Genomic DNA, 24,511 nt, shown 5'->3' on the forward strand with positions numbered 1-24,511 from the left:
TCACCTAAAAAGAATGGCTCAGGTTTGGGAATTTCCCTCACATCCTCAGCTGCGAAGACCGATGCAAAGAATGAATTTAGTTTCTCCGCAATGCCCTTATTGTCCTTGAGTGCTCCTTTAGCATCTTGATCGTCCAGTGGCCCCACTGGTTGTTTAGCAGGCTTCCTGCTTCTGATGTACTTAGAATTTTTATTGTTATTACTTTTTGAGTCTTTGGCTAGCTGTTCTTCAAATTCTTTTTTGGCCTTCCTAATTATATTTTTACACTTCATTTGCCAGTTTATGCTACTTTCTATTTTCCTCACTAGGATTTAACTTCCACTTTTTAAAGGATGCTTTTTTGCCTCTCACTGCTTCTTTTACTTTGTTGTTTAGTCACGGTGGCTGTTTTTTGGTTCTCTCTGTTTTTTGACTTGGGGTATACATTTAAGTTGAGCCTCCGTTATGGTGTCTTGAAAAAATTTCCATGCAGCTTGCAGGGATTTTACTTTTGGTGCTGAACCTTTTAGTTTCTGTTTAACTAACCTCCTCATTTTTGTGTAGTTCCCCCTTCTGAAATTAAATACTACAGTGTTGGGCAATTTTCCCTGTCACAGGGATGTTAAATTTAATTATATTATGTCCCTATTAATAAGCGGTCCAGCTATATTCAGCTCTTGGACCTGATCCTGGGCTCCACTCAGGACTAAATCAAGAATTACCTCTCCTCTTGTGAGTTCCAGGACTAGCTGCTCCAAGAAGCCGTCATTTAAGGTGTCAAGAAACTCTCTCTCTGCATCCCGTCCTGAGGTGATATGGACCCAGTCAATATGGGGATAGCTGAAATCCCCCATTATTATTATTATTGAGTTTTATTTTAATAGCCTCTCTAATCTCCCTGAGCATTTCACAGTCACTATCGCCATCCTGGTCAGGTGGTCTGTGATATATCCCTACTGCTATATTCTTATTATTCAAGCATGGAATTACTATCCATAGATTCCTTACCCAGTGCATCATCCTTTTAGAATTGTTTTGAGAGAGATCCTTAAGGCCAGAAAGAAAGAGGCAAAGGGAATAAGAAAATTTGTCCTGGTGGCACTATACTGAAAATGTTCAAATAAAGCACAAACCCAGATTCCAAAGTTCTGTATTTTTCAAAATAAAGATCACACGTTGTTTAGAGACAATCTACACAAGAGTTACAAAAAATAGTCGCCCAGGCATAAGCATACACAGGTTTGTTAATTATACACATATGGTTACAAGTGTGCTTGCAAAAAAGTTCATTGGAAATATACACAAGGCTCTGTAAATGTACACCGTGTAGTGTTACAATTCTATATTCAAACAAGGAAAATTGACAGTATGTTACATTCACTTACAAGTAGACAAAATGCAAAATACAGTTCATCTTCTGTACAAAAAGGGAAGGTGATTCACACTTTACAAGGTGAAAGGGGACTCTGATTGTAAGGAAAACTAGGGGATTCTGTACTTTTGCACTTTTTTTTACTGTCACAAAATAAGCAAAACATTACTTTTTTAAGATTCAAAAGAACACTATTTTGAACTGAATCATTCTGTATAACATTTAGAAAGGATCGCTACTGTTCGACTAGGTGACAAATAAAACCAAGCTTTTTTTTTTTTAAACATTAACTAGGCTGTATAAAGAGAACATTTCCTTCAAAAGAAAAAAAATTTACTTCTGGTTGAAATTACAATTTACAATATACAACACTATATGCTACGACCATAAAAGGTGTGAATATACACTGAAATGCACAGGTTTTGCTAATTTTTTTCTTACCAAAAAACGGGTTTATGTTGATTCAAACTTCTCCACATTTACATTACAGAGGTTTACAAATGTACAATTGTACAATCAAAAGTATGTTCCACTACTAGGGTACATTATAGATACAGATTAGACATCAAAACAAGAAAATACTACAAATTTTTATATATGTAAAGTCTACACCAAGTATACACTATATATTTATAGAAGCAAGACCAAAGCCGAGTTGGATTTTTTTCCCCTCATGCTAAATAATCAAATTTTGTCTTTCAGTGTTAACAGAACAAACTGAGTAGGCAGTAAACAAATACACCCGCCCTTCTTGATTTAAAAACTTTCTGGGTGCTTACGTTTTCTTTCAAAACTGACTGCTAAGCTACCTTCTTTAGCATGTTATGCTCCAAAAACAAAACAGAAAAAGCAATTAAAAAGTTTCAAAAACTTAAAAAATTTTTTAAACTGAAGCTTTAGCAAGTTGAATTTTTTTTTAATATTTATAAACAGCGTTAAATGCGGGTTTTTTGCCATTTAACTAAAATTCAAACTTCTTGCTGAGTTTTGAATAAAAGGAGAAAAACAGGTATTTGCAAAAAAGTCACCTGCGAGGCGGATGAATTAAAAACATTTTTTTTTCTTCAAACCAACCACCCTGAAAGTTTCCACATTTGGAATATAGATACAACAGTGAACAAAAATGTGGCCTCCCATGTACATCTGATACCTATGTACAAGTATTCTATACACCAGTAAAACAGCAGGGCAATTAGTTAATTAAAAAAAATAATTAGTACATGTTATGCATAATAAAATTAAAGAAATTTACAAAGGCTTATTTTTTGTTTGTATTTTTAGTAGTTTAGCAACCATAAAACATTTTCTAACTGTATACTGGAATATTGTCGGTTGCTGGTTTTTAAATGCCTGATGGCCAGTGAGTTTCTCTGAAATTCATTGTCTCAAATGATACCATTTGGTGGTCCACAAATTGGCCCTAAGTCAACCCCATTTTTCATGTAATATTTCTCCAGCTTGGCCAAAATGTGCTTGCCATAGGTGTACTTGCGCAGGGTTGCAATGTGAGGCCGGATCTAGGAGACAAAAAGGTTTATGGAAGTTTAGAAACCAGAACCACATACGCCCTGAGGGATTTCTGTACTCAGACTCCTTCAAGGACAGTCTTATACCATAATAGTCACCTCCTCTCCCATTCCCCATCACCCAGCCACAACTCCCCTCCCACTGATCAATTGCTAACATGGAAAAGTAATATTAGGAAAGTAATGTATTTTAGTGGCCTTTTAATAAAAACTTTAGCAGTTGGAAACAAGGAAGAGAGCCAGCACCATGTGCTCAGCCAGCCTTCTTTGGAACATCTGATCTATGGACTACACTTTAAAACCCTATTCTAATACCTTAGTGGTTTAATTTTAATTTATAGTTCAGTAACGTAAGTGCAGCAGTGACTTTAGCAAAGGAAAACTAAAAGCAGTTTGGGTTATTTTTAGGTGGGCAGCGTCCTCAGTTTAAGAGCAGTTTGATTTAGAGGTGACTGGAAAATGGAAATCCCATCCCACGAAAAACATTGTATTTTTGAAAAAGTTTGTCTTTTCATCCTGCTTTGGGACAAAAATGTGAAGTTTTCCGTGGGAAGGGATTTCCAGGAAAATCCCATTGAAAAAGATTGGAATTTTGCAGCTTTTCTACAGACAAAGTGAAACCAACAAGAGCCTTCCAGGTGGACAGCTGGCTGCCAAAGCTGGGAGGAGGCTGACAGCCAGGGAGGTAGAGAGTTGGGGCATTCAGCCTCACCTGGAAGGCTCTCATCAATTTCACTTCCTGCCTACTGGGAGTTGCTGGAATTTTCAGATGGAAAATTTCAATGTTGTGGAAAGGACATTTTCCACCAGAATATCATTCTGATGGACAATTCCTGAACAGTTCTGATCAGATTTCTAACCCCAATGTTTACAAGGGACTTGTCTTCTTGGGGAAATTAACTGGCAGAACTATAACAGTATAAGTACCCATGAGGACACTATTCTGGGGTAAAAGTCACTTTTATTCTGAAATAGAGCATCCACACAGGGGCCTAGTACATGGAGTACATGTAATTATACCACTGTAGTTCTGCCACTCAATTTCTCTAGGTAGACAAGTCCTAAGAAAAGGATGAGTCATGACAGCGATACATGAGAAAGATCCACACTGCTTGTGTATTTCTTCAATGACGTAACTAGAAGGCATATTTTAATTTCAAGGTTGAAACTATAGGAATGGTGAGTAAATACATTGAAAATTGATGCATAAATATTTTCTCCTTCTCCTCTCCTCCCTAGGAAAGAAAAATACATTATTGTTCCATTTCCCTAAGGTAGGAAATCCTAAATCCACCCCCTCTTCCTTTAATTCAGGCACGAGTTGATTTGAGCCCATTTAACCTCAAGAACCCAATTATCGGTCTTGTAAACGTCACAAACCTTTTTGCCTTTCCCTTCCTCACCCTAATATTTCCAAAGCAGGTTCAACTGGATAATTTGGAAACTGGCTGTAGAAAACACGCTAACTCCGCAACGGTGTTTCTTTGTCTTATCCCTCAACAGCCTGCATCTGTGATTCTTTTCTGAGTTTTCACTGTCCAGTTTGGTGATTGTATACAGTTTAATGGTTTGGTCATATTCTTGTGTGTTAAAATAAATGTATCGTTTTTACAGTATAATGGCATTGCATCAATAAACTGGCTGTAGAAAACGGCCATTAAAACAATCTGCAAGCAAAGTCCATTATTTTGGATGAGCCCTGTAGAAGACAGACTACATTTTAAAAAGCCATGTTATTACGCCCATGACATAGTTACACAGAAACCTAATTAGCTGCTTATTCTGATCAAAGGAAAGGAACTGGCTTGACAGAAGGAAGCACAAGGTACTAACACCCCTCCCCCCAAGTGACAGTATAGCTATTGCAGAATTATATGCTGGTATAAATACCCACCTCCAGAATAAAATTACATTATTTCAGATTACGCCCTCCATCTTGGCAGCAGATAATTAAACCCTGTTCAGAATTTTAGTCTTTGCTTGTAGATTGTTTTAATGATAATTATTCCACCAAAACTATACCAGTTAACTTCCCCAAGCAGACAAGCCCACACACACTGTGGTGTACAAATTACATACATGCTCCTTTTATTTTAAAGGAACACTGTCTGGTCAAATGACTTAATGTCTAGCTTCAATTCTCAAAGGAGTCTAAAGGAATTCAATTTCATTAGGATTTGGTACCTGACTCCTTGGGTTCCACTGAAAATCCCAGCATTTAGATTTTACATTCCCATGTTGGCAACTCTCATAATTGTATTATTAGTCTAGCTATAATTGGTGCTTTTCATACAGCCCCAATCCCTGCAGTTGTGTGATTGTATGAAAATCTCAGATTTAGGGGGAGTTTTTTTAAACAAGTTTCTGTCCCTTGTGGTTGTAGAGAAAAACTTGAAAACACAATTGCTAAAGGTTCAAAAAACAGAAAGCAAATAAAAAGCCCAAAATTATTATTTTAAAAATCTCATTATTTTGAATCCAGGGTTGGTAGTATTGCAATATTTAAGACAAATTTGTTTCCTTATTTAAAAAACAAACAAATCTAATCTTGCAACCTTTGTAAACTCAAACACTGCAACAGTATACGAATAAACTAACAAAAGTAAAACTGACTAATGTATTAACTCACCAAGCTGACTAATGTATTAACTCACCAAAAATGCAGAAAGCAAACAGTGCAACTAAAGACAGAAAGCAAAATTGAGTTTTCAATTTGATTAATCTAAGGTGTTCTTGCTAACAAGGAAATTTGTTTAAAAGTAATTTTTAATCTGACACTAGCTTTTTAAATGCAGTGTATGCTGCATATTCCAAATGGATGAAGCATTCCATAGCATAGAAGTTACATCAAGTTTTTAAAGAAAGTCTATTTAAAGTGCTGTTGTAATGTTTCAGCATGAAATGACAAACATGGTGACTGTCCTTAGAATTCCTGTTAACAGCTCTGGATTCAGCTGTTTCTAGAAGTCTGACTCAGCTCCTCTGAGTACATGGTGAGGTTCTCATTATTGAACAGCGTTCTCAGTGAGGGCAAGTGTGTCATCATCGCCAGACCTCTGAAACGTACCTGAATTTCAACATGTCTAGCTGGCTTTGTTACAGCCCAAATTGTATCAGCACTTTTGTTATAAAACCCCATGTTCACATGCATGTAAGTAGGCCAGAAAAGACTGGTAAAGACCCTAGATGAGTTTTACCTCCAAGTGTGTAAATGGTATACCTGGTAGGAGGGATAAACCAATGGCAGTCCTCGTGATGAGACAAGTATGAGTCACTCTACAGAGAGAGATATATGCTTGAAATGCCAGCTTTCAGGGAATATTTTTAGGATCTCAGGACTGCCTCTCAACTCTCATGATTTTTGAAAGTGCCAGGATTAGAGCCACGCACAGCTCACTAAATATGAGCTTTATCAGGAGGAATTCCTCATTCTTACTGCTAGAGATTAATGAATTTGTCTTAGAATGTAACACGCAATGCTTGGCACTAAGCAGTTCAATGAGTTGAGAACCTGACTGATAGGTTGCACTCTGAAGAGGTTTAGGTTCCAGCCACTTAGATCTTTGTGCTACAAACTCCAAAATCTATGATGATTCCCAAGCACAAACCCTACTGTTAGTAACTGGTGGCAGCTGCTTACCTTGTGCATGACAATCTTCCGTTGAGCTGGTTCTGCCACATCAATCATTTTCTGTACCACGTAGTTGGCATACTGATCTTTCATCATGGTGTATAAGGCACTGTGAGGGCCGTCATTCATAGTGCACACCTCATCAATCAACATGGCACGCTCCGTGCGGGAGGCGTGAGTAACACATTTCTCCACAACATTGCTGCAACACAAGAAGGTGGTAGTATGTCACCCCACAATATCCCGATTTAGCTTTCCAGTCAACCCCAGAGTGATGATCTTGAGGTCTCTAACTGAGAATGGCCATTAGGAAAGCCAGGAAGTGCTGGTATGGAAACTCAGCAGCATGATATTTTGGAATCTTGACCAAAGAACTTTTGGTTTCTATTAACGACAAAGCTCAAAAGGCTCACATGGACTAATATTTAAAAGTTCATCCACATCCCTTTCATCTGGAAAACTCACAAGAACAAGGAGTGGGGCAAGATTTACAGGATTTCATGGTTTGGGCTGAGATGCATACATCCAAGAGCAGTCTTTCTAGAACCGCTGTTTCACATCCTGAGCAAAACTAGGAAGCATAGAAGCACATGCAAAAAAAGACGTTTACTGCACTATTTCAAACCTTGGATTTGATAAGCAATTTGAGCAAAGGATCAGCTCAGGTCTTATTTCATCCAAATTAACTTGTGCTTCCCTAGTTTGAAAGCCTATAGTGTAAAATTTTAAGTTTATATCCCATCCATGCTATCTGAGTTGTCCTTAGCATGTCCCTCTTAGCATTGTATTTCAACTTGAAAGGAGATCCTGGGTTAGAACAGGGAAATGCAGGACAATTAAAAGAGGGATGTGATATCTTAGTTTCGGTGAACACCTTCCATAATTACTCTGTTTGACAGGAAGGCAAATGACTGCTATTGCCTGTCATCTCTGGAGGTCCAAGTGTAAAATGTGACATACGAAAAGGGAAAAGGGTTTGCTGGTCTCAACTTCTGTTCTAGAGGACCTGGGTTTATAGCACAGAGTCACCAAGTGATTTGCTACAACTGTTGTGTGCTGCACAGGGGAGACAATGAACTGATTAACACTCTGCATGGGAGATGGACAGTACATCTCAGTAAAGCAAGCCAGGGAGGAAGCAATTTGGAATAACTGTGTTAAGATACTTCCCTGGCATGCTAGCACATGTAGGAGAAACAGTGTTTTTATAGGATTTGGACTTTACGAAGCAAATGCAAACCTGGCAAATTTATGTTGACTCAACACGAGCACGTTGCCTCTAATTTCTGCTACGATCTTGCTTTTGTCCTCAGGCCGACCATGTTCTAGTACATGTTGGATAACATAGTTCCCATATTGATCCTGTAACAAAGCGTATGGAAACCATTAACGCTAAACCAGCTCCCTGTGCTAGTAAGTTTTGTAAACTTTAGTTTAACTACACACTAATTAGTCTAAAATTAGCTGAAATGATATAATCAATATTTCTACTGCTAGAGAAGGTCACATTCTAAAATTTTAATATGACATAAAAGACTAACTCTGTGCCAATTATAATCCAGAATAATTGGTTCTTGAGCATGAAGCATGTTGATTATACTAACTGCTTAAGCAAAGAAACCATTTCAAATGTCCTCAACCTCCAAGTTCTAGAATACTGAAACACCTACACTAGAATACTAACACAGTTCACAGAGCCAATCCCCTGTCCTCCCCTCACATACCTTCGAGACACCCCACCTGCCCCGCCCTGCACTGTAACACCCAATGAGAATGGCTAGGTGTGTAGCCTGCCAGTGAGCCAGTAATTTCTTTTCTTCACTTTTCAAAAGGCTAAAAAGCTTTGATGCTTTCAACTTGTACCCAGAAGGTATATTTATACAACAGCTGGGAGGGTGCTCCCCAGCATGGGTTGCGAAACATGCGCTAGCTCTGCATGTGGCTTTGGCAGGCAGCATGAATGGTGGCTCAGACTAGTCCCCTGAGTACAAATGCGCCTGACCCCCCAGTACGTCCTCAGGTGGCTAGCCTGAACCCCTGTCCATGCTGCCACGGGTACACTGCTATTTTTAGCATGCTAGCTTGAGCACAACTAGTGCATGTCTATCTACGCATGCCAAGAAGCCTCTTCTACATACTGTCTAGACCAGCAGCTCTCAGCCTTTCCAGACTACTGCAACCTTCCAGGAGTCTGATTTGTCTTGCGTACCCCCAAGTTTCACCTCACTTAAAAACTACTTGCTTACAAAATCAGACAAGATACAGAAGTGTCACAGCCACACTATTACTGAGAAATCGCTGACTTTCTCATTTTTGCCATAGAATTATAAAATAAATCAATTTCAATATAAATATTATACACTGCAATGTAAGTATAGCATATAGAGCAGTATAAATAAGTCATTGTCCGTGTGAAATTTTAGTTTGTACTGACTTCACTAGTGCTCTTTATGTAGCCTGTTGTAAAACTAGGCAAATCTCTAGATGACTTGCTGTACTCCCTGGAAGACCTCTGGGTACCCCCAGGGGGACGTGTAGCCCTGATTGAGAACCACTGGTCCAGACATACCCTTATATTATAATACTTGCAACCTTGGGTTCCTTTTATGCTGCCACCCTTGTCTTCTCCCTCCTCCCCTGGTTGTGGGCTACACCCCACTACATCTTGTCCCTCGTCAGAGACTGTAAGCTCCCCGAGGAAGGGACTGTATGTCTGTACAGCGCCGGCAATACCAGAGCCCCAAAACTTCAGCAATCCAGAGCAATAACGAAAACAGGCTGTACAGCAATCTCCCTCCTAATTCCTGCCCACTACCTGCACAAGCTGCTCGGTGTGTTGATGAAGCTCCTCCAAGATGGGAAGAGTCTGCTCAGGCAGACAATGCTCTAGGATCCGCTGAATCACACGACAGCCGTATGGATGCGTAGACAATGCGAATACCTGCATTCAACAGATACAAGTCAGTATAGGAAACACTTCTTTTAGTCCCACTTTTTGAAGCTTAAGCATTCTTTATAATTGAATAGAAAAGTGATCGTAAAAATAGCAGCATCTTATTCACTGAATCTGTTCCACATATGTAACCAAAATTATGACTGAATGATTGCTAGTGCTCAGGTCTTCTGAGTCCCAATTTATTGCTCTACCTACCAGGCCACACTATGAGTAGTAAGGCTACGTTTATGTCATGGAAGTTACAGAATCTGTGACTTCCAGAGACCTCCATGACACTTTGCGCTTCAACCTTAGGATTCCTGCGAGGGGCAACAGCCTCCTGAGGCTCCCCCCACTCCTTACAGGGTTCCAGCAACAGGCGACAGCCTCTGAGGGGCCCCTCCCGTGGGACAGCATTGCACCACTGGCCTGCTGGGTGTCCTTGGACAAGCCACATCTCTGCCTCAGTTTCCCCATTTGTAAAATGAGGATAATGATATTAACCTTCCTTGTAAAGTGCTTTACAAGAGCTGGATGTTGTTATTATAAAGACTGATTTACAACTTTCTGCTTTGGCTGTATGGATACTTTATGCTGGTTATCAACTATAGTTACATGCCAAAAATTATGTAAGAAGTGGCTTAAAGAGGTGACAGGTAAAAAAGCTTAGTGGAGGGTGAAGTACATTCTGTCCTTCAATCAGTACTGAGGACACATGATAAAATACACTAATAACTGAATTTCCTCAACTCTCTGGGTTTATTTTACGACCTTACCATTTCATTGTAGGGGTACCAGGTGTCAAAGAATCTTCCCCCTTCCAAAAGCATGAGAATAGGTTGAGAAGAACTCACCTCCCTACTCAGTCAAGCACTCTTGCTCAACTTGTTATTTAAAGCAAAATATTCTCTTCAGCTGTTTAAAACCAATTAACACAAAGCCGCTACTCTATCTCAGCCGGATAGGCTATAAAAATTATAATAAAAAGCTTCTTCTGAATTGAACAAGCACACAAAAGCCTCTTCAAAGGCAGTTAAATTCTGACATGATCTTGAGGTGCCATGTTTACGCTTTCAGTATAAAGTCCAGATGGAACTGGCTCATTTCACAAGATGAGAGAAGATTTTTCTAATCGCCAGTGTCTGGGATCTAAGTTTCTAGCGATACTCTTTCTGCCTTTTAGATTGCCTCCTGCATTGATACTCCACTGGAAGAGTTAGAACGTAACTGCCTAGCTTGTTAAGGAACATGGCAGGCTAGAATCTTGCTTGCTGTCCTATAGCTGACAGGTTTTGCAATGCTAATGGTAATAAACGAACTGGGTGTGTTAGTAAAGAAAGAAGCAACTTGAAAACAACCATAGAGAAGACTCAATGTATAAGAAGGTGGTTTTTTTAACTGTTACTTTTCTGACCATAAGTGTGCTTTAAAAGGTAAGCGAAATGAGGACTGAAAGAGTCCTAGCATCAAAACGAAAACTCACTTTCAGGCTGGGATTTCATCTTTCAGCTTCAATTCAAAGCCAATTATGGCAGCAGAGCTGGAGACACTTAAAATAGGGATTTTATAATGAAAAGGTCAGGATAACTGAACTACAATAGCACAGATAAAGGCTGCTACATAATTAAATGGCTATTCATAAGCATACTAGGAGTTCCAGGAACGGAATGGGACAGAAATGGCTCTACATCTCTGGAGGTAAATTAAATTAAACTTTCTGGCCCACAACTGGACCCTTGGGAAAGCTTTTCAAAACAAATGTCACGATGAAAATTTACTAGTCCAGCCACAAAGCAAAGCATACTCATCATCCTTACTATGAAGACTGGTGGAAAAAACCTAATTGTTCACCCACCAAAAAAAAAAAATATTACTTGTTCCAGTGAAATAGATTTTTGCAAGGCTGCTCTGTGAGATATCTCGGCAGGCAAAAGGACAATGCTTGTGACTGAAGAGGTGTCCACCCATATTTTATTGCTAAATTCTTCCCAGGGGTGTTTGCAGGAAACAAGCCGTTACAGCTGAAAACCCAACGGTCTGAGTGAGTTATAGCAACTAAGCTTCTGTTCAAAGTGATACTAAACACCACAAATAATGAGGGCTCAACATTTTATTTCTATCTTCTCAAGAACTTACCTGCCCCTTAAATGCATCAATGATAAACTGCAGGGACTGAGGCTGTACACACTCAATACACTTCTGCACCACGTGATTACCATTCTGGTCTTTCACACACTTCAGTACATGGCCATCTAGCTCCCGTACCATCTCGTTCTATTGGAAAGAAAGACAGATACAAACAGAAAGCACCCCCGGAGTTCATAGCTTACAAATATCCATGCAGAATCTTCATTAATAACCCCCACCAAAAAAAAAACCCAACCAAAAAAACCAACTAAACAAACAAAAAACAAAGGACATCCACGCTAAATCTAAAGTTTAAAAGTCCTCCATGAAGAACTTGGTTGTGTCTCATCACTACCGTAATGAAAGTTTTCCAACAGTTGATGATGCAGTGATGCTATGCACTAAGCTTACTGTGCTACACAGATAACTAATAAAAAGCCATTTATGATTACAAAGTTAGGTGAAGCAGTTGTCTAGTTAAGGAACAACCGACAAGCATCCTGTCTCAAACATCCATATGCATTGCAGTTAGCATTCATATGAATAATACAGAACGCAGAGAACTTACATTAAAAAAATTTGAAGTGAAACTACATGAGAAATACTTTAGTCATCAGTGAAATGCAGCCATTGCTGGAGTAGATGGTGATAATTATTCAGAGCACAGCAATGCCATACAATAGTACAGGACAAAGTAAGTGGAACTTAGGTAAGATTAATCTAATTATAATAGGAGTTTAGGCGACAGTGGAGCTAACAGCTCCACTCTTATAAAACATGGTGTGGAATCTATAAAAACAACCAACGGTCAGGATTTCACTTTTACAACTGATCCACACCATGCCACTTTCAGGATCAGAGAACTGCTCCACACCATACTGGGACATTAATTCAGCAAAGACTTAGACTGATAGGAACTTCTCTTGGGCCCCCACACCACGATTTCTTGCAGCACAAACACCCCTCCCTATTGCTGTGCTGAAGAAATAGCCCAAAGTAAATATACTTCTAAATTAACAACTGAAATGGGCTTTAATAAGCCAATGAGAGATCCTTAAATTGTGATTCCCAAAAATCTTTGGTTTCAGAGTAACAGCCGTGTTAGTCTGTATTCGCAAAAAGAAAAGGAGTACTTGTGGCACCTTAGAGACTAACCAATTTATTAGAGCATAAGCTTTCGTGAGCTACAGCTCATGCACTGCATTTCTCATTTTAAATATCTACGTTGTTAATGAAATCCTGGATGAGGGAATGGGATCTTTGCCAGTCTGTTCGCAGCAGAAGCTAGGTGATTTCCCATGTGTGTCTAATACTTGGTCTCTCTGGCTAATATCTTGGAAGGAATAAAGAATTCCTCCCAAGTACGCAAGAGTGCATTAAGTATATAGTTGATGTTGAAAGGCAGGATTTTGACCTCCTACATTAATGCAGCAAAGTCCTACTGAGTGGGAACAATTTGGGAACAAAAAGCAACAATTTGGGAACTGTTTACTTGGAGGGATTTAAATAGACGTCTGCCAATTCACTATCAACGTCCCCACGTGCCACATTACAATGTGATTACAGGAAACACTGGAAATTGTTTAACTGTGAGATGGCACAGTCTGATGGCACTCCTTGTCTGTAATGGATTCACAGAATGTCACACACTTATCATGCACATGAAACATAACATATATACCACAAACCAAATCTAAGGAAAACCACTGACAGACAAAAACAATGCAACAAGTGTATAATAATTCAAGTACCAAACAGCAAGAAACATTCAACATCAAGAAGAAAGTTAAAATGGAAACTTACAATTACCTGCTGGTCTGGGGGGATAAACTCAAGAGCCTTCTGAATAACTCTGCAGCCGTACATCTGCAAAGCCAGGGACAGAACGTGCCCACGGATACGTTCTGCCAAGGCCAACTTCTGATCAAGACTGCCAAACTAGAAAGGAGGACAGACACTGTTGTTCTAACATGCACCAAACCTTTGTGAAGCCCAGGAATAGACTGGGAAAGGAGGGGCAGTAAGCAGGTTATAATGTTAAAGTCTCTGGTTTCGCATTTCAAAGCCCAGAAGAGCATGTGGAGTCCCTGAAAGAACTGCATGCTCTCTGGGTGTGTATCAACAAAATGAGGAGGTGACTGTGTGTCAGACATGCCCGATACATTCAACAGAAGTCAAGTGACAAAGGTACTGAACTCACCACATTCAGACACACATACCAGCTGATTAACACAGTGACACTGAAAAAGTTCCTGGAAAGACCATGCACTCCAAGCAAGCCCCCCCTAATCAGCCCTTCGTACAATTTCCATACAAACAGGATGTGGCCCTCAGGCCAAAAAGTTTGCCCACCCCTGTTGTAGAGGATCTAGGCACCTCCCGAGGGGAGAATTTTTAAAGAGCTATCTGACACCTGGTGCATCCTAAAGGCAAAACAAGTACTCTTCCGAAGCGTTTAAGAGCCTCAGGCCTGAGTCATCCCAGCAGGGAGAATTTAGCAGCATCTGGAGATGGAGTGACTACCCTGTCAGTGCTGAACAATCTCCTACCCTTATTTGGTGGCAGGGTCTTTACATAGCTACCCTCCAGCACCCCAGGATTAGTTCCTGTCGGACAGGAACTAGCAAACAAGGGAATGAAAACTCACTTCAAAGAACTTCTGTATGACGTAATTGCCAAACACATCGACCATCAGCTGGTAAGCTGCCTGTAGGATTTCATTGAACACAAGCTGGCGCTCAGCAGGGGTGGCACGCTCCAGTTTCAGCTGAATAAACCTGAGGAACAGGATTGGTGTGATGTTATAATTCGAAGGGCTACTGGCACATGCTCCCTCACTGTATTCATTCTACTAAAAACCCATTCCAAAGCCCCATGTTTTCTGGCTCAAAATAAACCGAGTTACATACAGTGCCTATTTGAAACTCTAGGTGATGGCACAAGTACAAATATCCCAAGAATCTCCCTGTTGCACAGCAAAGCACATCCTGACGCAGGGTTATTGGTTACTTCCTGCTTGGACAGCCCTTTGAACACTGGGAGCATGAAGTGATGCTGGCACAGCGAGCAGGTTAACTAGGTAATGAGACTGCTCCTATTTACACACAAAGCACTTGGGGACAAACACTGGTGGCAGAATATCTACAAAAAGGAGCATGAGAGTGAAGCAATTTGGTTGCACAGTTTCCGCTCCTGTGTAGAGCCTCCTTGCTTCTGATGTTCACTGCACACTGAGCTGAACAAGAAGGGAGTGTCCTAAAAGTGTCATATTGTGTATTGTTTTTAATCCCACCTGGATCCATGCTGATCCTGGGAAAACTCCATGATGTGCCCGGCAATCTCCCTGAGCTGCAGGTTAGGGTACCGGTTATTGCGGAAGTCTTCGAGCAGCCTGCTTCGGCCAGAGGGCATGACATCAGACATCCCGTAGCGCAGGCGAGAGGAGGGGAACAGTGTGCTGCTGGGGCTGAAGAGGCTAGAGGCACTGCTTGCACTGCGGTACTTGGCTTCAGCTCCAGGGGCAGCGGAGATGTAGCGGCCGCTACCATTTGTGAGCCCTCCTGTGGGTCACAAAAATGAGGATGTTTCAAAAGCTAAAGGTGAGCAGCTGAATGACTGGGCTCCAGACAGAGACAGGAGCTCTTTGTAAGACTCTTTCTATGCTATTCTTAGTCCAGCTAAACTGGTTTTGCTGGCAACCTGTTCTTGAAGACAGACTGGACAAACTGTCCCAGGAAACAGTTTAGCTAGGACTGTGTTTAAGCATGGTTCTTTAATTCGGCACTATTGCATTTAAGCAGAACTGCCTAAAGATTTCACTGGGGAGTTTGGTTTAAAACTGGTAAGGCCTTTAGTTCCTGAGACTGTTTAAAGGAGTCTAAAAATCTGGCATGCTGTCAGTTTCAAGTCTTTCCTATCACAATACAGCAACTGTCCGCATCCCTTTCTGACTCTCCTAGCCCATCCAGGGCCCACCCTGTACTTTAAAGTCCCTTTTAAGGATGTAGTGTAGTAATATGTACAAGTGTGAAAGGGTAACATCTGTATTTCCACAAGTGGCAGTCCTTGCTAATGCAATAGGAATTTAGCAGCTTTTAAAGTTGCAACAGTGTGGCTGGCCCATCTTGGACTGTCTCCCCCAGGACAAGACAGGCTCCCAAAGCTACTTTTACAACTTTAAAGGGATCCTCAGGTGCATTAGAAGTGTTTCAGATACATCTGCGCCAAGTCTCCCTGTCAACTTGTGTGGTTTTTCAATCATATTTTCCTAATTTTCCAATGTTTTTCTTTCCTCTGTCGTCGCGTGAAACGACTCACTCAAAATAAACACAAGAAAACAGTGAAATTCAACACAATGAGCTGCCAAATGCACAAAAGAAACAGAATTATTTATTTTCCACTACAGTCTTTCAGTTAGCAATTTTACCTCTTATTGGTTAAAGGGAGTCCTACTGTCCCTTCAATATATGTTTCGCTGGGAAACCTCGGTGAGCAAATATAATTATTGAAAAGCTTTCAAAAGTAGCCCCAAATGATCATCTTCCTGTTAGGAGAAGTGGGGAAGAGTTTAGGATTCATACTACATTTAGGGGATGCACAGGTGGATGGAAAGTCACTTAAAAAACCCAAACACCGTTTCTTTATCCATAACTGTAATTTCTCACAAAGTTCCATCAACTGTTACAAACTCGCCCGGTCCTGCCACCCACTCAGCTTCGCTGAAGACTTTTCCCCTTTACATACAGTAGTGTTTCTCAACCCTTTTGATACTAGGGACCAGCTTCCTAAACTGAGTCAGGGAGAGCTCACGGACCAGTCGTTGAGAAACACTGATATACAGGACCCAGGCTCCCTCTAGTGGACAGCTGTTGCAACTCATCTTGAGGAACAAGATTTTACTATTAAGAAAAAAAAAAAAAAAGGAGTCCTTGTGGCACCTTGGAGAGGAACGAATGTAGTTGGGCAGAAGCGTTCGTGGGCTAGAGCCCACTTCACCGGATGCATGGAGTAAAAGATACAGGAGCAGGTATAAATATATGAAAGGATGTGGGTTACTTTACCAAGTGTTAGGTCAGTCTAACGAGATAAATCAATTAACAGCAGGGTACCAATAACTTTTGAAGTGGTGAGGGAGTGGCCCATTACAGACAGCTGAAACTACACCATCTGCTCAAGAAACTCCCTAAAGAAGCACAGGAACAAATCTGCACAGACACACCCCTAGAGCCCCGACCTGGGGTATTCTACCTGCTATCCAAGATCCATAAACCTGGAAATCCTGGACGCCCCATCATCTCAGGCATTGGCTCTCTGACAGCAGGATTGTCTGGCTATGTGGACCCTCTCCTCAGGCCCTATGCTACCAGCACTCCCAGCTATCTTCGAGACACCACTGACTTCCTGAGGAAACTTCAATCCATCGGTGATTTTCCTGTAACACCATCCTGGCCACTATGGATGTAGATGCCCTCTACACCAACATCCCACACAAAGATGGACTACAAGCCGTCAAGAATAGCATCCCCGATAGCATCACGGCAAACCTGGTGGCTGCACTTTGTGACTTTGACCTCACCCACAACTATTTCAGATTTGGGGACAATTTATACATTTAAGTCAGCAGCACTGCTATGGGTACCCGCATGGCCCCTCAATATGCCAACATTTTTATGGCTGACTTAGAACAACGCTTCCTCAACTCTCGTCCCCTTATGCCCCTACTCTACTTGCGCTACATTGACGACATCTTCATCATCTGGACCCATGGGAAGGAGGCCCTTGAGGAATTCCACCAAGATTTCAATGATTTCCACCCTACCATCAACCTCAGCCTGGACCAGTCCACACAAGAGATCCACTTCCTAGACAGGTTTCAGAGTAACAGCCGTGTTAGTCTGTATTCTCTGTAACCAGTTAGTCTCTAAGGTGCCACAAGTACTCCTTTTCTTTTTACTTCCTAGACACTACAGTGCTAATAAGCGATGGTCACATCACCACCACCCTATACCGGAAACCTACTGACTGCTATACTTACCTACATGCCTCCAGCTTTCATCTAGACCACATCACACGATCCATTGTCTACAGCCAAGCTTTAAGATACAACCACATTTGCTCCGATCCCTCAGACAAACACCTACAGAATCTCTATCAAGTGTTCTTAAAACTGCAATACCCACCTGGTAAAGTGAAGAAACAGATTGACAGAGCAAGAAGGGTACCCAGAAATCACCTACTACAAGACAGGACCCACAAAGAAAGTAACAGAAAGCCACTAGCTATTACCTCCAGCCCCCAACTAAAACCTTTCCAGCGCATCATCAAGATCTACAACCTATCCTGAAGGATGACCCTTCACTCTCACAGACCTTGGGAGACAGGCCAGTCCTTGCTTACAAACAGCCCCCCAACCTGAAGGAAATACTCACCAGAAACTACACACTACTCAACAAAAACACCAGCCCAGGGACCAAACCTTGCTACAAACCCTGGTGCCAACTCTGTCCACATATCTATTCAAGGGACACCATCATAGGAACTAACGACATCAGCCACAACATCCGGGGCTCGTTCACCTGCACATCTACAAATGTGATATATGCCAACACTGCCCCTCTGCCATGTACATTGGCCAAACCGGACAGTCTCTACGCAAAAGAATAAATGGACACGAATCTGACATCAGGAATCATAACATTCAAAAACCAGTCGGAGAACACTTCAATCTCTCTGGTCACTCAGTAACAGACCTCAAAGTGGTAATTCTTCAACAAAAAAACTTAAAAAACAGACTCCAACGTGAAGCTGCAGAACTAGAATTAATTTGCAAACTAGATACCATCTGATTAGGCCTGAATAAAGACTGGAGTGGTTGGGTCATTACAAAACCTAAACTTAATTTCCCCAATACTAATTTCTCCCTACTGTTACTCACACCTTCTTGTCAACTGTCTGTAATGGGCCACTCTCTTACCACTTCAAAAGTTATTTCTCCTCCCTTGGTATCCTGCTGTTAATTGATTTATCTTGTTAGACTGACCTAACACTTGGTAAAGCAACCCACATCATTTCATGTATTTATACCTGCTCCTGTATCTTTTACTTCATACATCTGATGAAGTGGGTTCTAGCCCACGAAATCTTATGCCCAAATAAATTTGTTAGTCTCTAAGGTGCCACAAGAAATCCTAGGAGTTTTTTTGCTGATACAGACTAACATGGCTACCACTGAAAGATTTTACTATGTGGTTCAGAGAAAGACATTCTTATCCAAGTGGAACCCAGTCTGCAAAGCCAGTATGGGGGCAGAGAGGAGCACAGTGCCCGAAAATCCAATAAGGCATCTCTGACAAGGAGGTGGAAGAGAAAGAGGTTGAGTGATGCATACATCTGTAGGGCTGCCCACCTGAAGAGCATGCCTCCTTTAGCCAAGCTTGCAGCTGCCAGTGCTGGGAACAAAATTAACTGCACTTTCCCATGGTAATTAGTGAAGAGGTTCCCTGAGAGAGACATCCCATGGGAGTCAAGTAACTGAAAATGGTCTCACTGAGTTCCCACTCCCCTGGGAAGAATCTCCTTGATTGTTCAGCTTCTTCTGGATACAAGGGGCATATATGAAAATTCCCCATCCTGCACACCCCAGGAGAGAGAAGATCTCTCTGCCAGTGGTGTGGCTCTCATTTTCTATGTGCACAGTGGCTAGCTGAGCAGGAATTCTGGGAGAAAGTGAGCCAATGGCTTTCTTGACTACTGGTAAATCTAGGAAATTTATGCTTTAATAGTACTCCCTCCCAAACCAGTTCCTATGAAGGTCATTTTTCATCTGAAGTGGCATCTGATGAATACATATGATGGGAAGGTCTGATAGCTACTTAGAATCCTAGAATCTCAGGGTTGGAAGGGACCTCAGGAGGTCCTCTAGTGCAACCCCCTGCTCAAAGCAGGACCAATCCCCAACTAAATCATCCCAGCCAGGGCTTTGTCAAGCCTGACCTTAAAAATATCTAAGGAAGGAGATTCCACCACCTCCCTAGGTAACGCATTCCAGTGTTTCACCACCCTCTTAGTGAAAAAGTTTTTTCCTAATATCCAACCTAAATCTCCCCCACTGCAACTTGAGACCATTACTCCTTGTTCTGTCATCAGCTACCACTGAGAACAGTCTAGATACATCCTCTTTCAAACCCCCTTTCAGGTAGTTGAAAGCAGCTATCAAATCCCCTCTCATTCTTCTCTTCCGCAGACTAAACAATCCCAGTTCTCTCAGCTTCTCCTCATAAGTCATGTGTTCCAGTCCCCTAATCATTTTTGTTGCCCTCCGCCGGACTTTTTCCAACTTTTCCACATCCTTCTTGTAGAGTGGGGCCCAAAACTGGACACAGTACTCCAGATGAGGCCTCACCAATGTTGAATAGAGGGTAACGATCATGTCTCTCGATCTGCTGGCAATGCCCCTACTTATACAGCCCAAAATGCCATTGGCCTTCTTGGCAACAAGGGCACATCGTTGACTCATATCCAGCTTCTCGTCCATTGGAACCCCTAGGTCCTTTTCTGAAGAACTGCTGCCGAGCCATTCGGTCCCTAGTCTGTAGCGGTGCATGGGATTCTTCCGTCCCAAGTGCAGGACTCTGCACTTGTCCTTGTTGAACCTCATCAGATTTCTTTTGGCCCAATCCTCTAATTTGTCTAGGGCCCTCTCTATCCTATCCCTACCCTCCAGCGTATCTACCACTCCTCCTAGTTTAGTGTCATCTGCAAACTTGCTGAGGGTGCAATCCTCACCATCCTCCAGATCATTTATGAAGATATTGAACAAAACCGGCCCCAGGACCGACCCCTGGGGCACTCCACTTGATACCGGCTGCCAACTAGACATGGAGCCTTTGATCACTACCTGTTGAGCCCGACAATCTAGCCAACTTTCTATCCACCTTATAGTCCATTCATCCAGCCCATACTTCTTTAACTTGCTGGCAAGAATACTGTGGGAGACAGTGTCAAAAGCTTTGCTAAAGTCAAGGAACAACACGTCCACTGCTTTCCCCATATCATCCACAGAGCCAGTTATCTCGTCATAGAAGGCAATTAGATTAGTCAGGCATGACTTGCCCTTGGTGAATCCATGCTGACTGTTCCTGATCACTTTCCTCTCCTCTAAGTGTTTCAGAATTGATTCCTTGAGGACCTGCTCCATGATTTTTCCAGGGACTGAGGTGAGGCTGACTGGCCTGTAGTTCCCAGGATCATCCTCCTTCCTTTTTTTAAAGATGGCCACTACCTTAGCCTTTTTCCAGTCGTCCGGGACCTCCCGCGATCACAATGAGTTTTCAAAGATAATGGCCAATGGCTCTGCAATCACATCTGCCAACTCCTTTAGCACCCTCGGATGCAACGCATCCGGCCCCACTGACTTGTGCACGTCCAGCTTTTCTAAATAGTCCCTAACCATATCCCTAAGTTGGACAGACTTTTAGGGCCAGAGGGGCCCATTATAATTCTCTAGTCTGAGCCCTGGTGTAGCTTGGGCCGGAGCCTGCATTGAGTCCAGGCTTGTCGTATAAATGACAGGTTTAGGATGGTTTTATCTCCTTGAGCAAGGCAGAGGGCCTGGCTGAGGCTTGCTCAATTTGGGGTTGGAGTGAGAAGAGATGGCTCATTCAGAATGCCTGGCTTGGGTAAGAGGGAATCAACAGACAGGGAGTGCAAGACAACAGCTTCTGTATCCTGGTTTTGGGTAGTGGGGAGATCTGAGACAGAAGCAGCTATCCCAACACTGACTTTGCTGAACCAGTCAAGTCACTTCCCACTTCAGGCAGGAAACTTTTTGCTGGGTTTCTCCTCAGTGCATGGTGAGGGGCCTCAGGTGTTAATCTGATGGCACTGTTTTATTCAAGAGCCAGCCAGAGAGGTACTGAGATGGTGAATTCAAGGTGCTCCAGAGCTGTGCAAGGGAGGGCACAGGCCTCTGGAGCAGCAAAGTGACAGTTGCAGCCATGCTGCTCTAACTGTTCCTGGAAGCAGCACTTGGGGATTGCGTCATCTGCAGGGTCTCCAGGCTGCTCGGAATGGGGGAACTGCTGGAATGAAAGCTATTCCCAGCAGAAGGGCGATGAAAAGAAAACTCTCTGAGAAACAGCCAGCTATGACTCTTACCAAGGGAGACACTGAACTTGGGCTAGTGGGTGATATACAGTGGTTGTCCACTAGAGGGCACCTACATCCTGTTTAAAAAGAAAAGGAGTTTTCAAACCAAAATGCCTTGCAAACTGCAAGGAAGGGCAGGATTACCCAGCAGTAACGCCATACCAGCTGATTAACACTTCTCATTGGTGATCTTTTTGTACAATCTATTGCAGAGCCCTGAAGCGTGCCACTAACTGCAGCAGAACACATGGCATTAAAACCCATTAACTCAGATTAAGGTAGGGTGTGAATTTCAAGCAAAATATCTACTCCTGACTAACTCTCTGTGTAGATACCCTTATTCTGGAATAAAAGCATCCAAACAGGGATTTAATCTGGGTAGTTTATCAGGAATAACTCTAAATGAAGAAAAACCCTAAGGATTCAACAACTTTCTAAGCACCTGTTTTCCCCAACCCTGCAAAGGAGAGATCACCCATGCATTACATGTCTACATTATAGCCTCTCATTATGTGCTACAAGAATTTAAATAGCAAAGTTTCCACCAAGAGCCACAACATTTAAGACTTCAAAATTTGACCCCCGTCTCTCCTACATATCTGCAAGAATCAATATGTTCTGCAATGGAATTTGAGAGGTTAGAAGAAAAAAAATATTTTGTGCAACCTAAGGCAACAGCAGAAACACTACTGGAGAGAGACTGTATGTATACTGAACTAAAATCCATGGAGGGTAGCGTTACAATAATATATTTATCTTGCCTATGCAAATTTTGTACTTTCGAGTTGTGATATAATCATCTCCCTCAGGGTCTCCCTCTTGCAGTCTCTCTTTGTAGGCTATTTCAAGAACTGCTTATCTGCAGTTCACGGTACTTGGTACTGCCCAAATAACTCTCAGGATTACAATGCCAGAAAGAACCAACTTGGTTAAATATAAACCATATTTCACAGCTATGATATAATCAGACAACTGAAAGAACTGGGATGAATCTTCCTGGTTTGTACAGCACTCAGTAATAGAGAATACATCACTTCCCAGTTAAAAGACCATAGCCATGAAATGGCTAAGGGCATGTCTACACTACAAACTTAAGTCGACCCATGTTAGGTCCACGTACAGCCACCGCAGCAATTACTTAACTTTCTTCTTTTGGTGGTGCATGTCCTCACCACGAGCGCTTCCGCTGACTTAAGAGAGGCAGTGCGGGGGGCTGAGAGCCAAGGCTCTTAGCTCTGTGAAGCTCCCCACTGGGAACTCGGCAGCCCCTGTGGCTCTTGGCTCCCTGCTGGGAACACAGCAGCTGTCTGGGCTCCGAGCTGGGAGCTCTATGCCAGGAGCCCAGGCAGCAGCTGGGCTCCCAGTAGGGAGCTGGGAGCTTCGGTGCACCTGGGCTACTGGCCAGGAGCTGGGACCCTGGCCAGCAGCGAGCAGCTGGGCTCTCACTGGAGCCCTCCACCTGCTCCAGGGTGACAGCCCAAACTGTGAGTGGCTTTCTTGTCAATTTCATGGCTCCATACCTCTTGAGGAGGTGGAGTTACTAGGTTGGTGTAGTAGGACACTTACATCAGCAGGAGTCAGGCTATAGTGTAGACACTGACATAATTAGGTCGACCTACCTTACTTCGACCCAACTCTGTACTGAAGACCAGGGCTAAATAAAGGACAAATCTGGAACAACTTGTACACCATTTAACCAATAGGACTGCTGATTCTAAATAAAATCAAACCTCAACCTTATCTACCACCATCTCATTGTGGTCCTGAAACAAAGTTGCTTGCAAGAACTTGACTTTTCTTCAAGTTGATACATTGGTAGAACTTTATTCTACACCAGGTTTCTTCGATCCCTCTTTTGCAAACTGATTAGGAACAGGTGGTTTAATAATCCCTTATAACTGGCCCAGCTGTCTTTTAAATCTTCACTGAGTGAGAGTTCCTTCCTCTCCCCATCAGAAACTAGTTCCAATATTAAGCTCTAAAGGGGATGAGACCAGACTCTGCACTAAGTCAAGATGATGAATCTAGTGTTATCAGATGATGATTAAAACATCCCCAAACTCAAAGTGAACTGGGCATTCACGAACATGACGAGAGCTTTCACTATAGCGTGAAATCCCAAAGCCCCATTCTGCACTCATTGCATGATAGACTTGTGGAAGAAGCTCACTTAATTAACACCCAAATTGAGTTTGCATTAAAAAAAAAAATCAAACCAAATTAAAAAAATCTAAATGGCTAACAAACAAACGTTATTGAGAACAGCCATAGGCAGGGAGAGCAATTATCTGCAAGGGAACTGCTCTTAAATCTGCCCTTGCGTCAGACTCTGTTTCTAGACAGTCGATCTTTAGCTCCTATTTTAATGTTTTGTACTGATTTTACTGTGGGACATTTAGCTTCAGTCTGATGAGCACCCAACTATACAAAATAAAATCTACAAACTTTCCAAATATATTCAACCCCTGAAAAGCTCCAGGTTACACCAACTCCTCTCTCTCACATCAAAACTCACCTTCAGGGCTACTGTATCATAACCCCACTGCACCCAAAATCTTACATTCTACACTGATATGCCATTAAATACTGAATACAATGCTCATGTAGACCAGGAATGTGCTACACGCTGATACACACAAACTAAATTACAAGTAGGAGATATGCATGATAGACTCGTGGAAGGTGGTCACTTAATTTCAACACCCTGGTGTTGAAAGGTGCCTGTAATGGGAGATCTGTTCTAAATATTTAGGAGATTTGCCAATCTGGATGTGTGTTCATATGAAGAGTCAAAA

General features: G+C 42.1%; 1 protein-coding gene and 1 non-coding gene across 9 annotated transcripts in view; both read right to left on the bottom strand.

Annotated features, from left to right (window-relative positions):
• Positions 1–1,113: 1,113 nt before the first annotated feature.
• PUM1 (pumilio RNA binding family member 1) overlaps positions 1,114–24,511 on the bottom strand; it is a 131,421-nt gene continuing 108,023 nt past the window's right edge. For 5 of the 8 annotated variants that reach the window (XM_073317830.1, XM_073317833.1, XM_073317832.1 and 2 more), the window contains 8 exons: positions 14,863–15,130; positions 14,218–14,347; positions 13,374–13,508; positions 11,580–11,717; positions 9,324–9,449; positions 7,749–7,870; positions 6,518–6,710; positions 1,114–2,868 (listed from right to left, as the gene is read on the bottom strand). In XM_073317830.1, coding sequence (XP_073173931.1) covers positions 2,737–2,868; positions 6,518–6,710; positions 7,749–7,870; positions 9,324–9,449; positions 11,580–11,717; positions 13,374–13,508; positions 14,218–14,347; positions 14,863–15,130 — 1,244 coding nt within the window. In that variant the 3' untranslated portion in view covers positions 1,114–2,736. Of the gene's footprint in view, positions 2,869–6,517; positions 6,711–7,748; positions 7,871–9,323; positions 9,450–10,926; positions 10,993–11,579; positions 11,718–13,373; positions 13,509–14,217; positions 14,348–14,862; positions 15,131–24,511 lie in introns of those variants that run through there. The other 3 variants (XM_073317831.1, XM_073317834.1, XM_073317835.1) reach the window with 2 other exon arrangements.
• LOC140900598 (small nucleolar RNA SNORD103/SNORD85) lies at positions 5,845–5,930 on the bottom strand. The gene has a single exon (XR_012155668.1). It is a non-coding gene; the product is annotated as a small nucleolar RNA SNORD103/SNORD85 (small nucleolar RNA).

This window comes from Lepidochelys kempii, chromosome 19 (genome assembly GCF_965140265.1).
Source record: "Lepidochelys kempii isolate rLepKem1 chromosome 19, rLepKem1.hap2, whole genome shotgun sequence".
Lineage (NCBI taxonomy): Eukaryota > Metazoa > Chordata > Testudines > Cheloniidae > Lepidochelys > Lepidochelys kempii.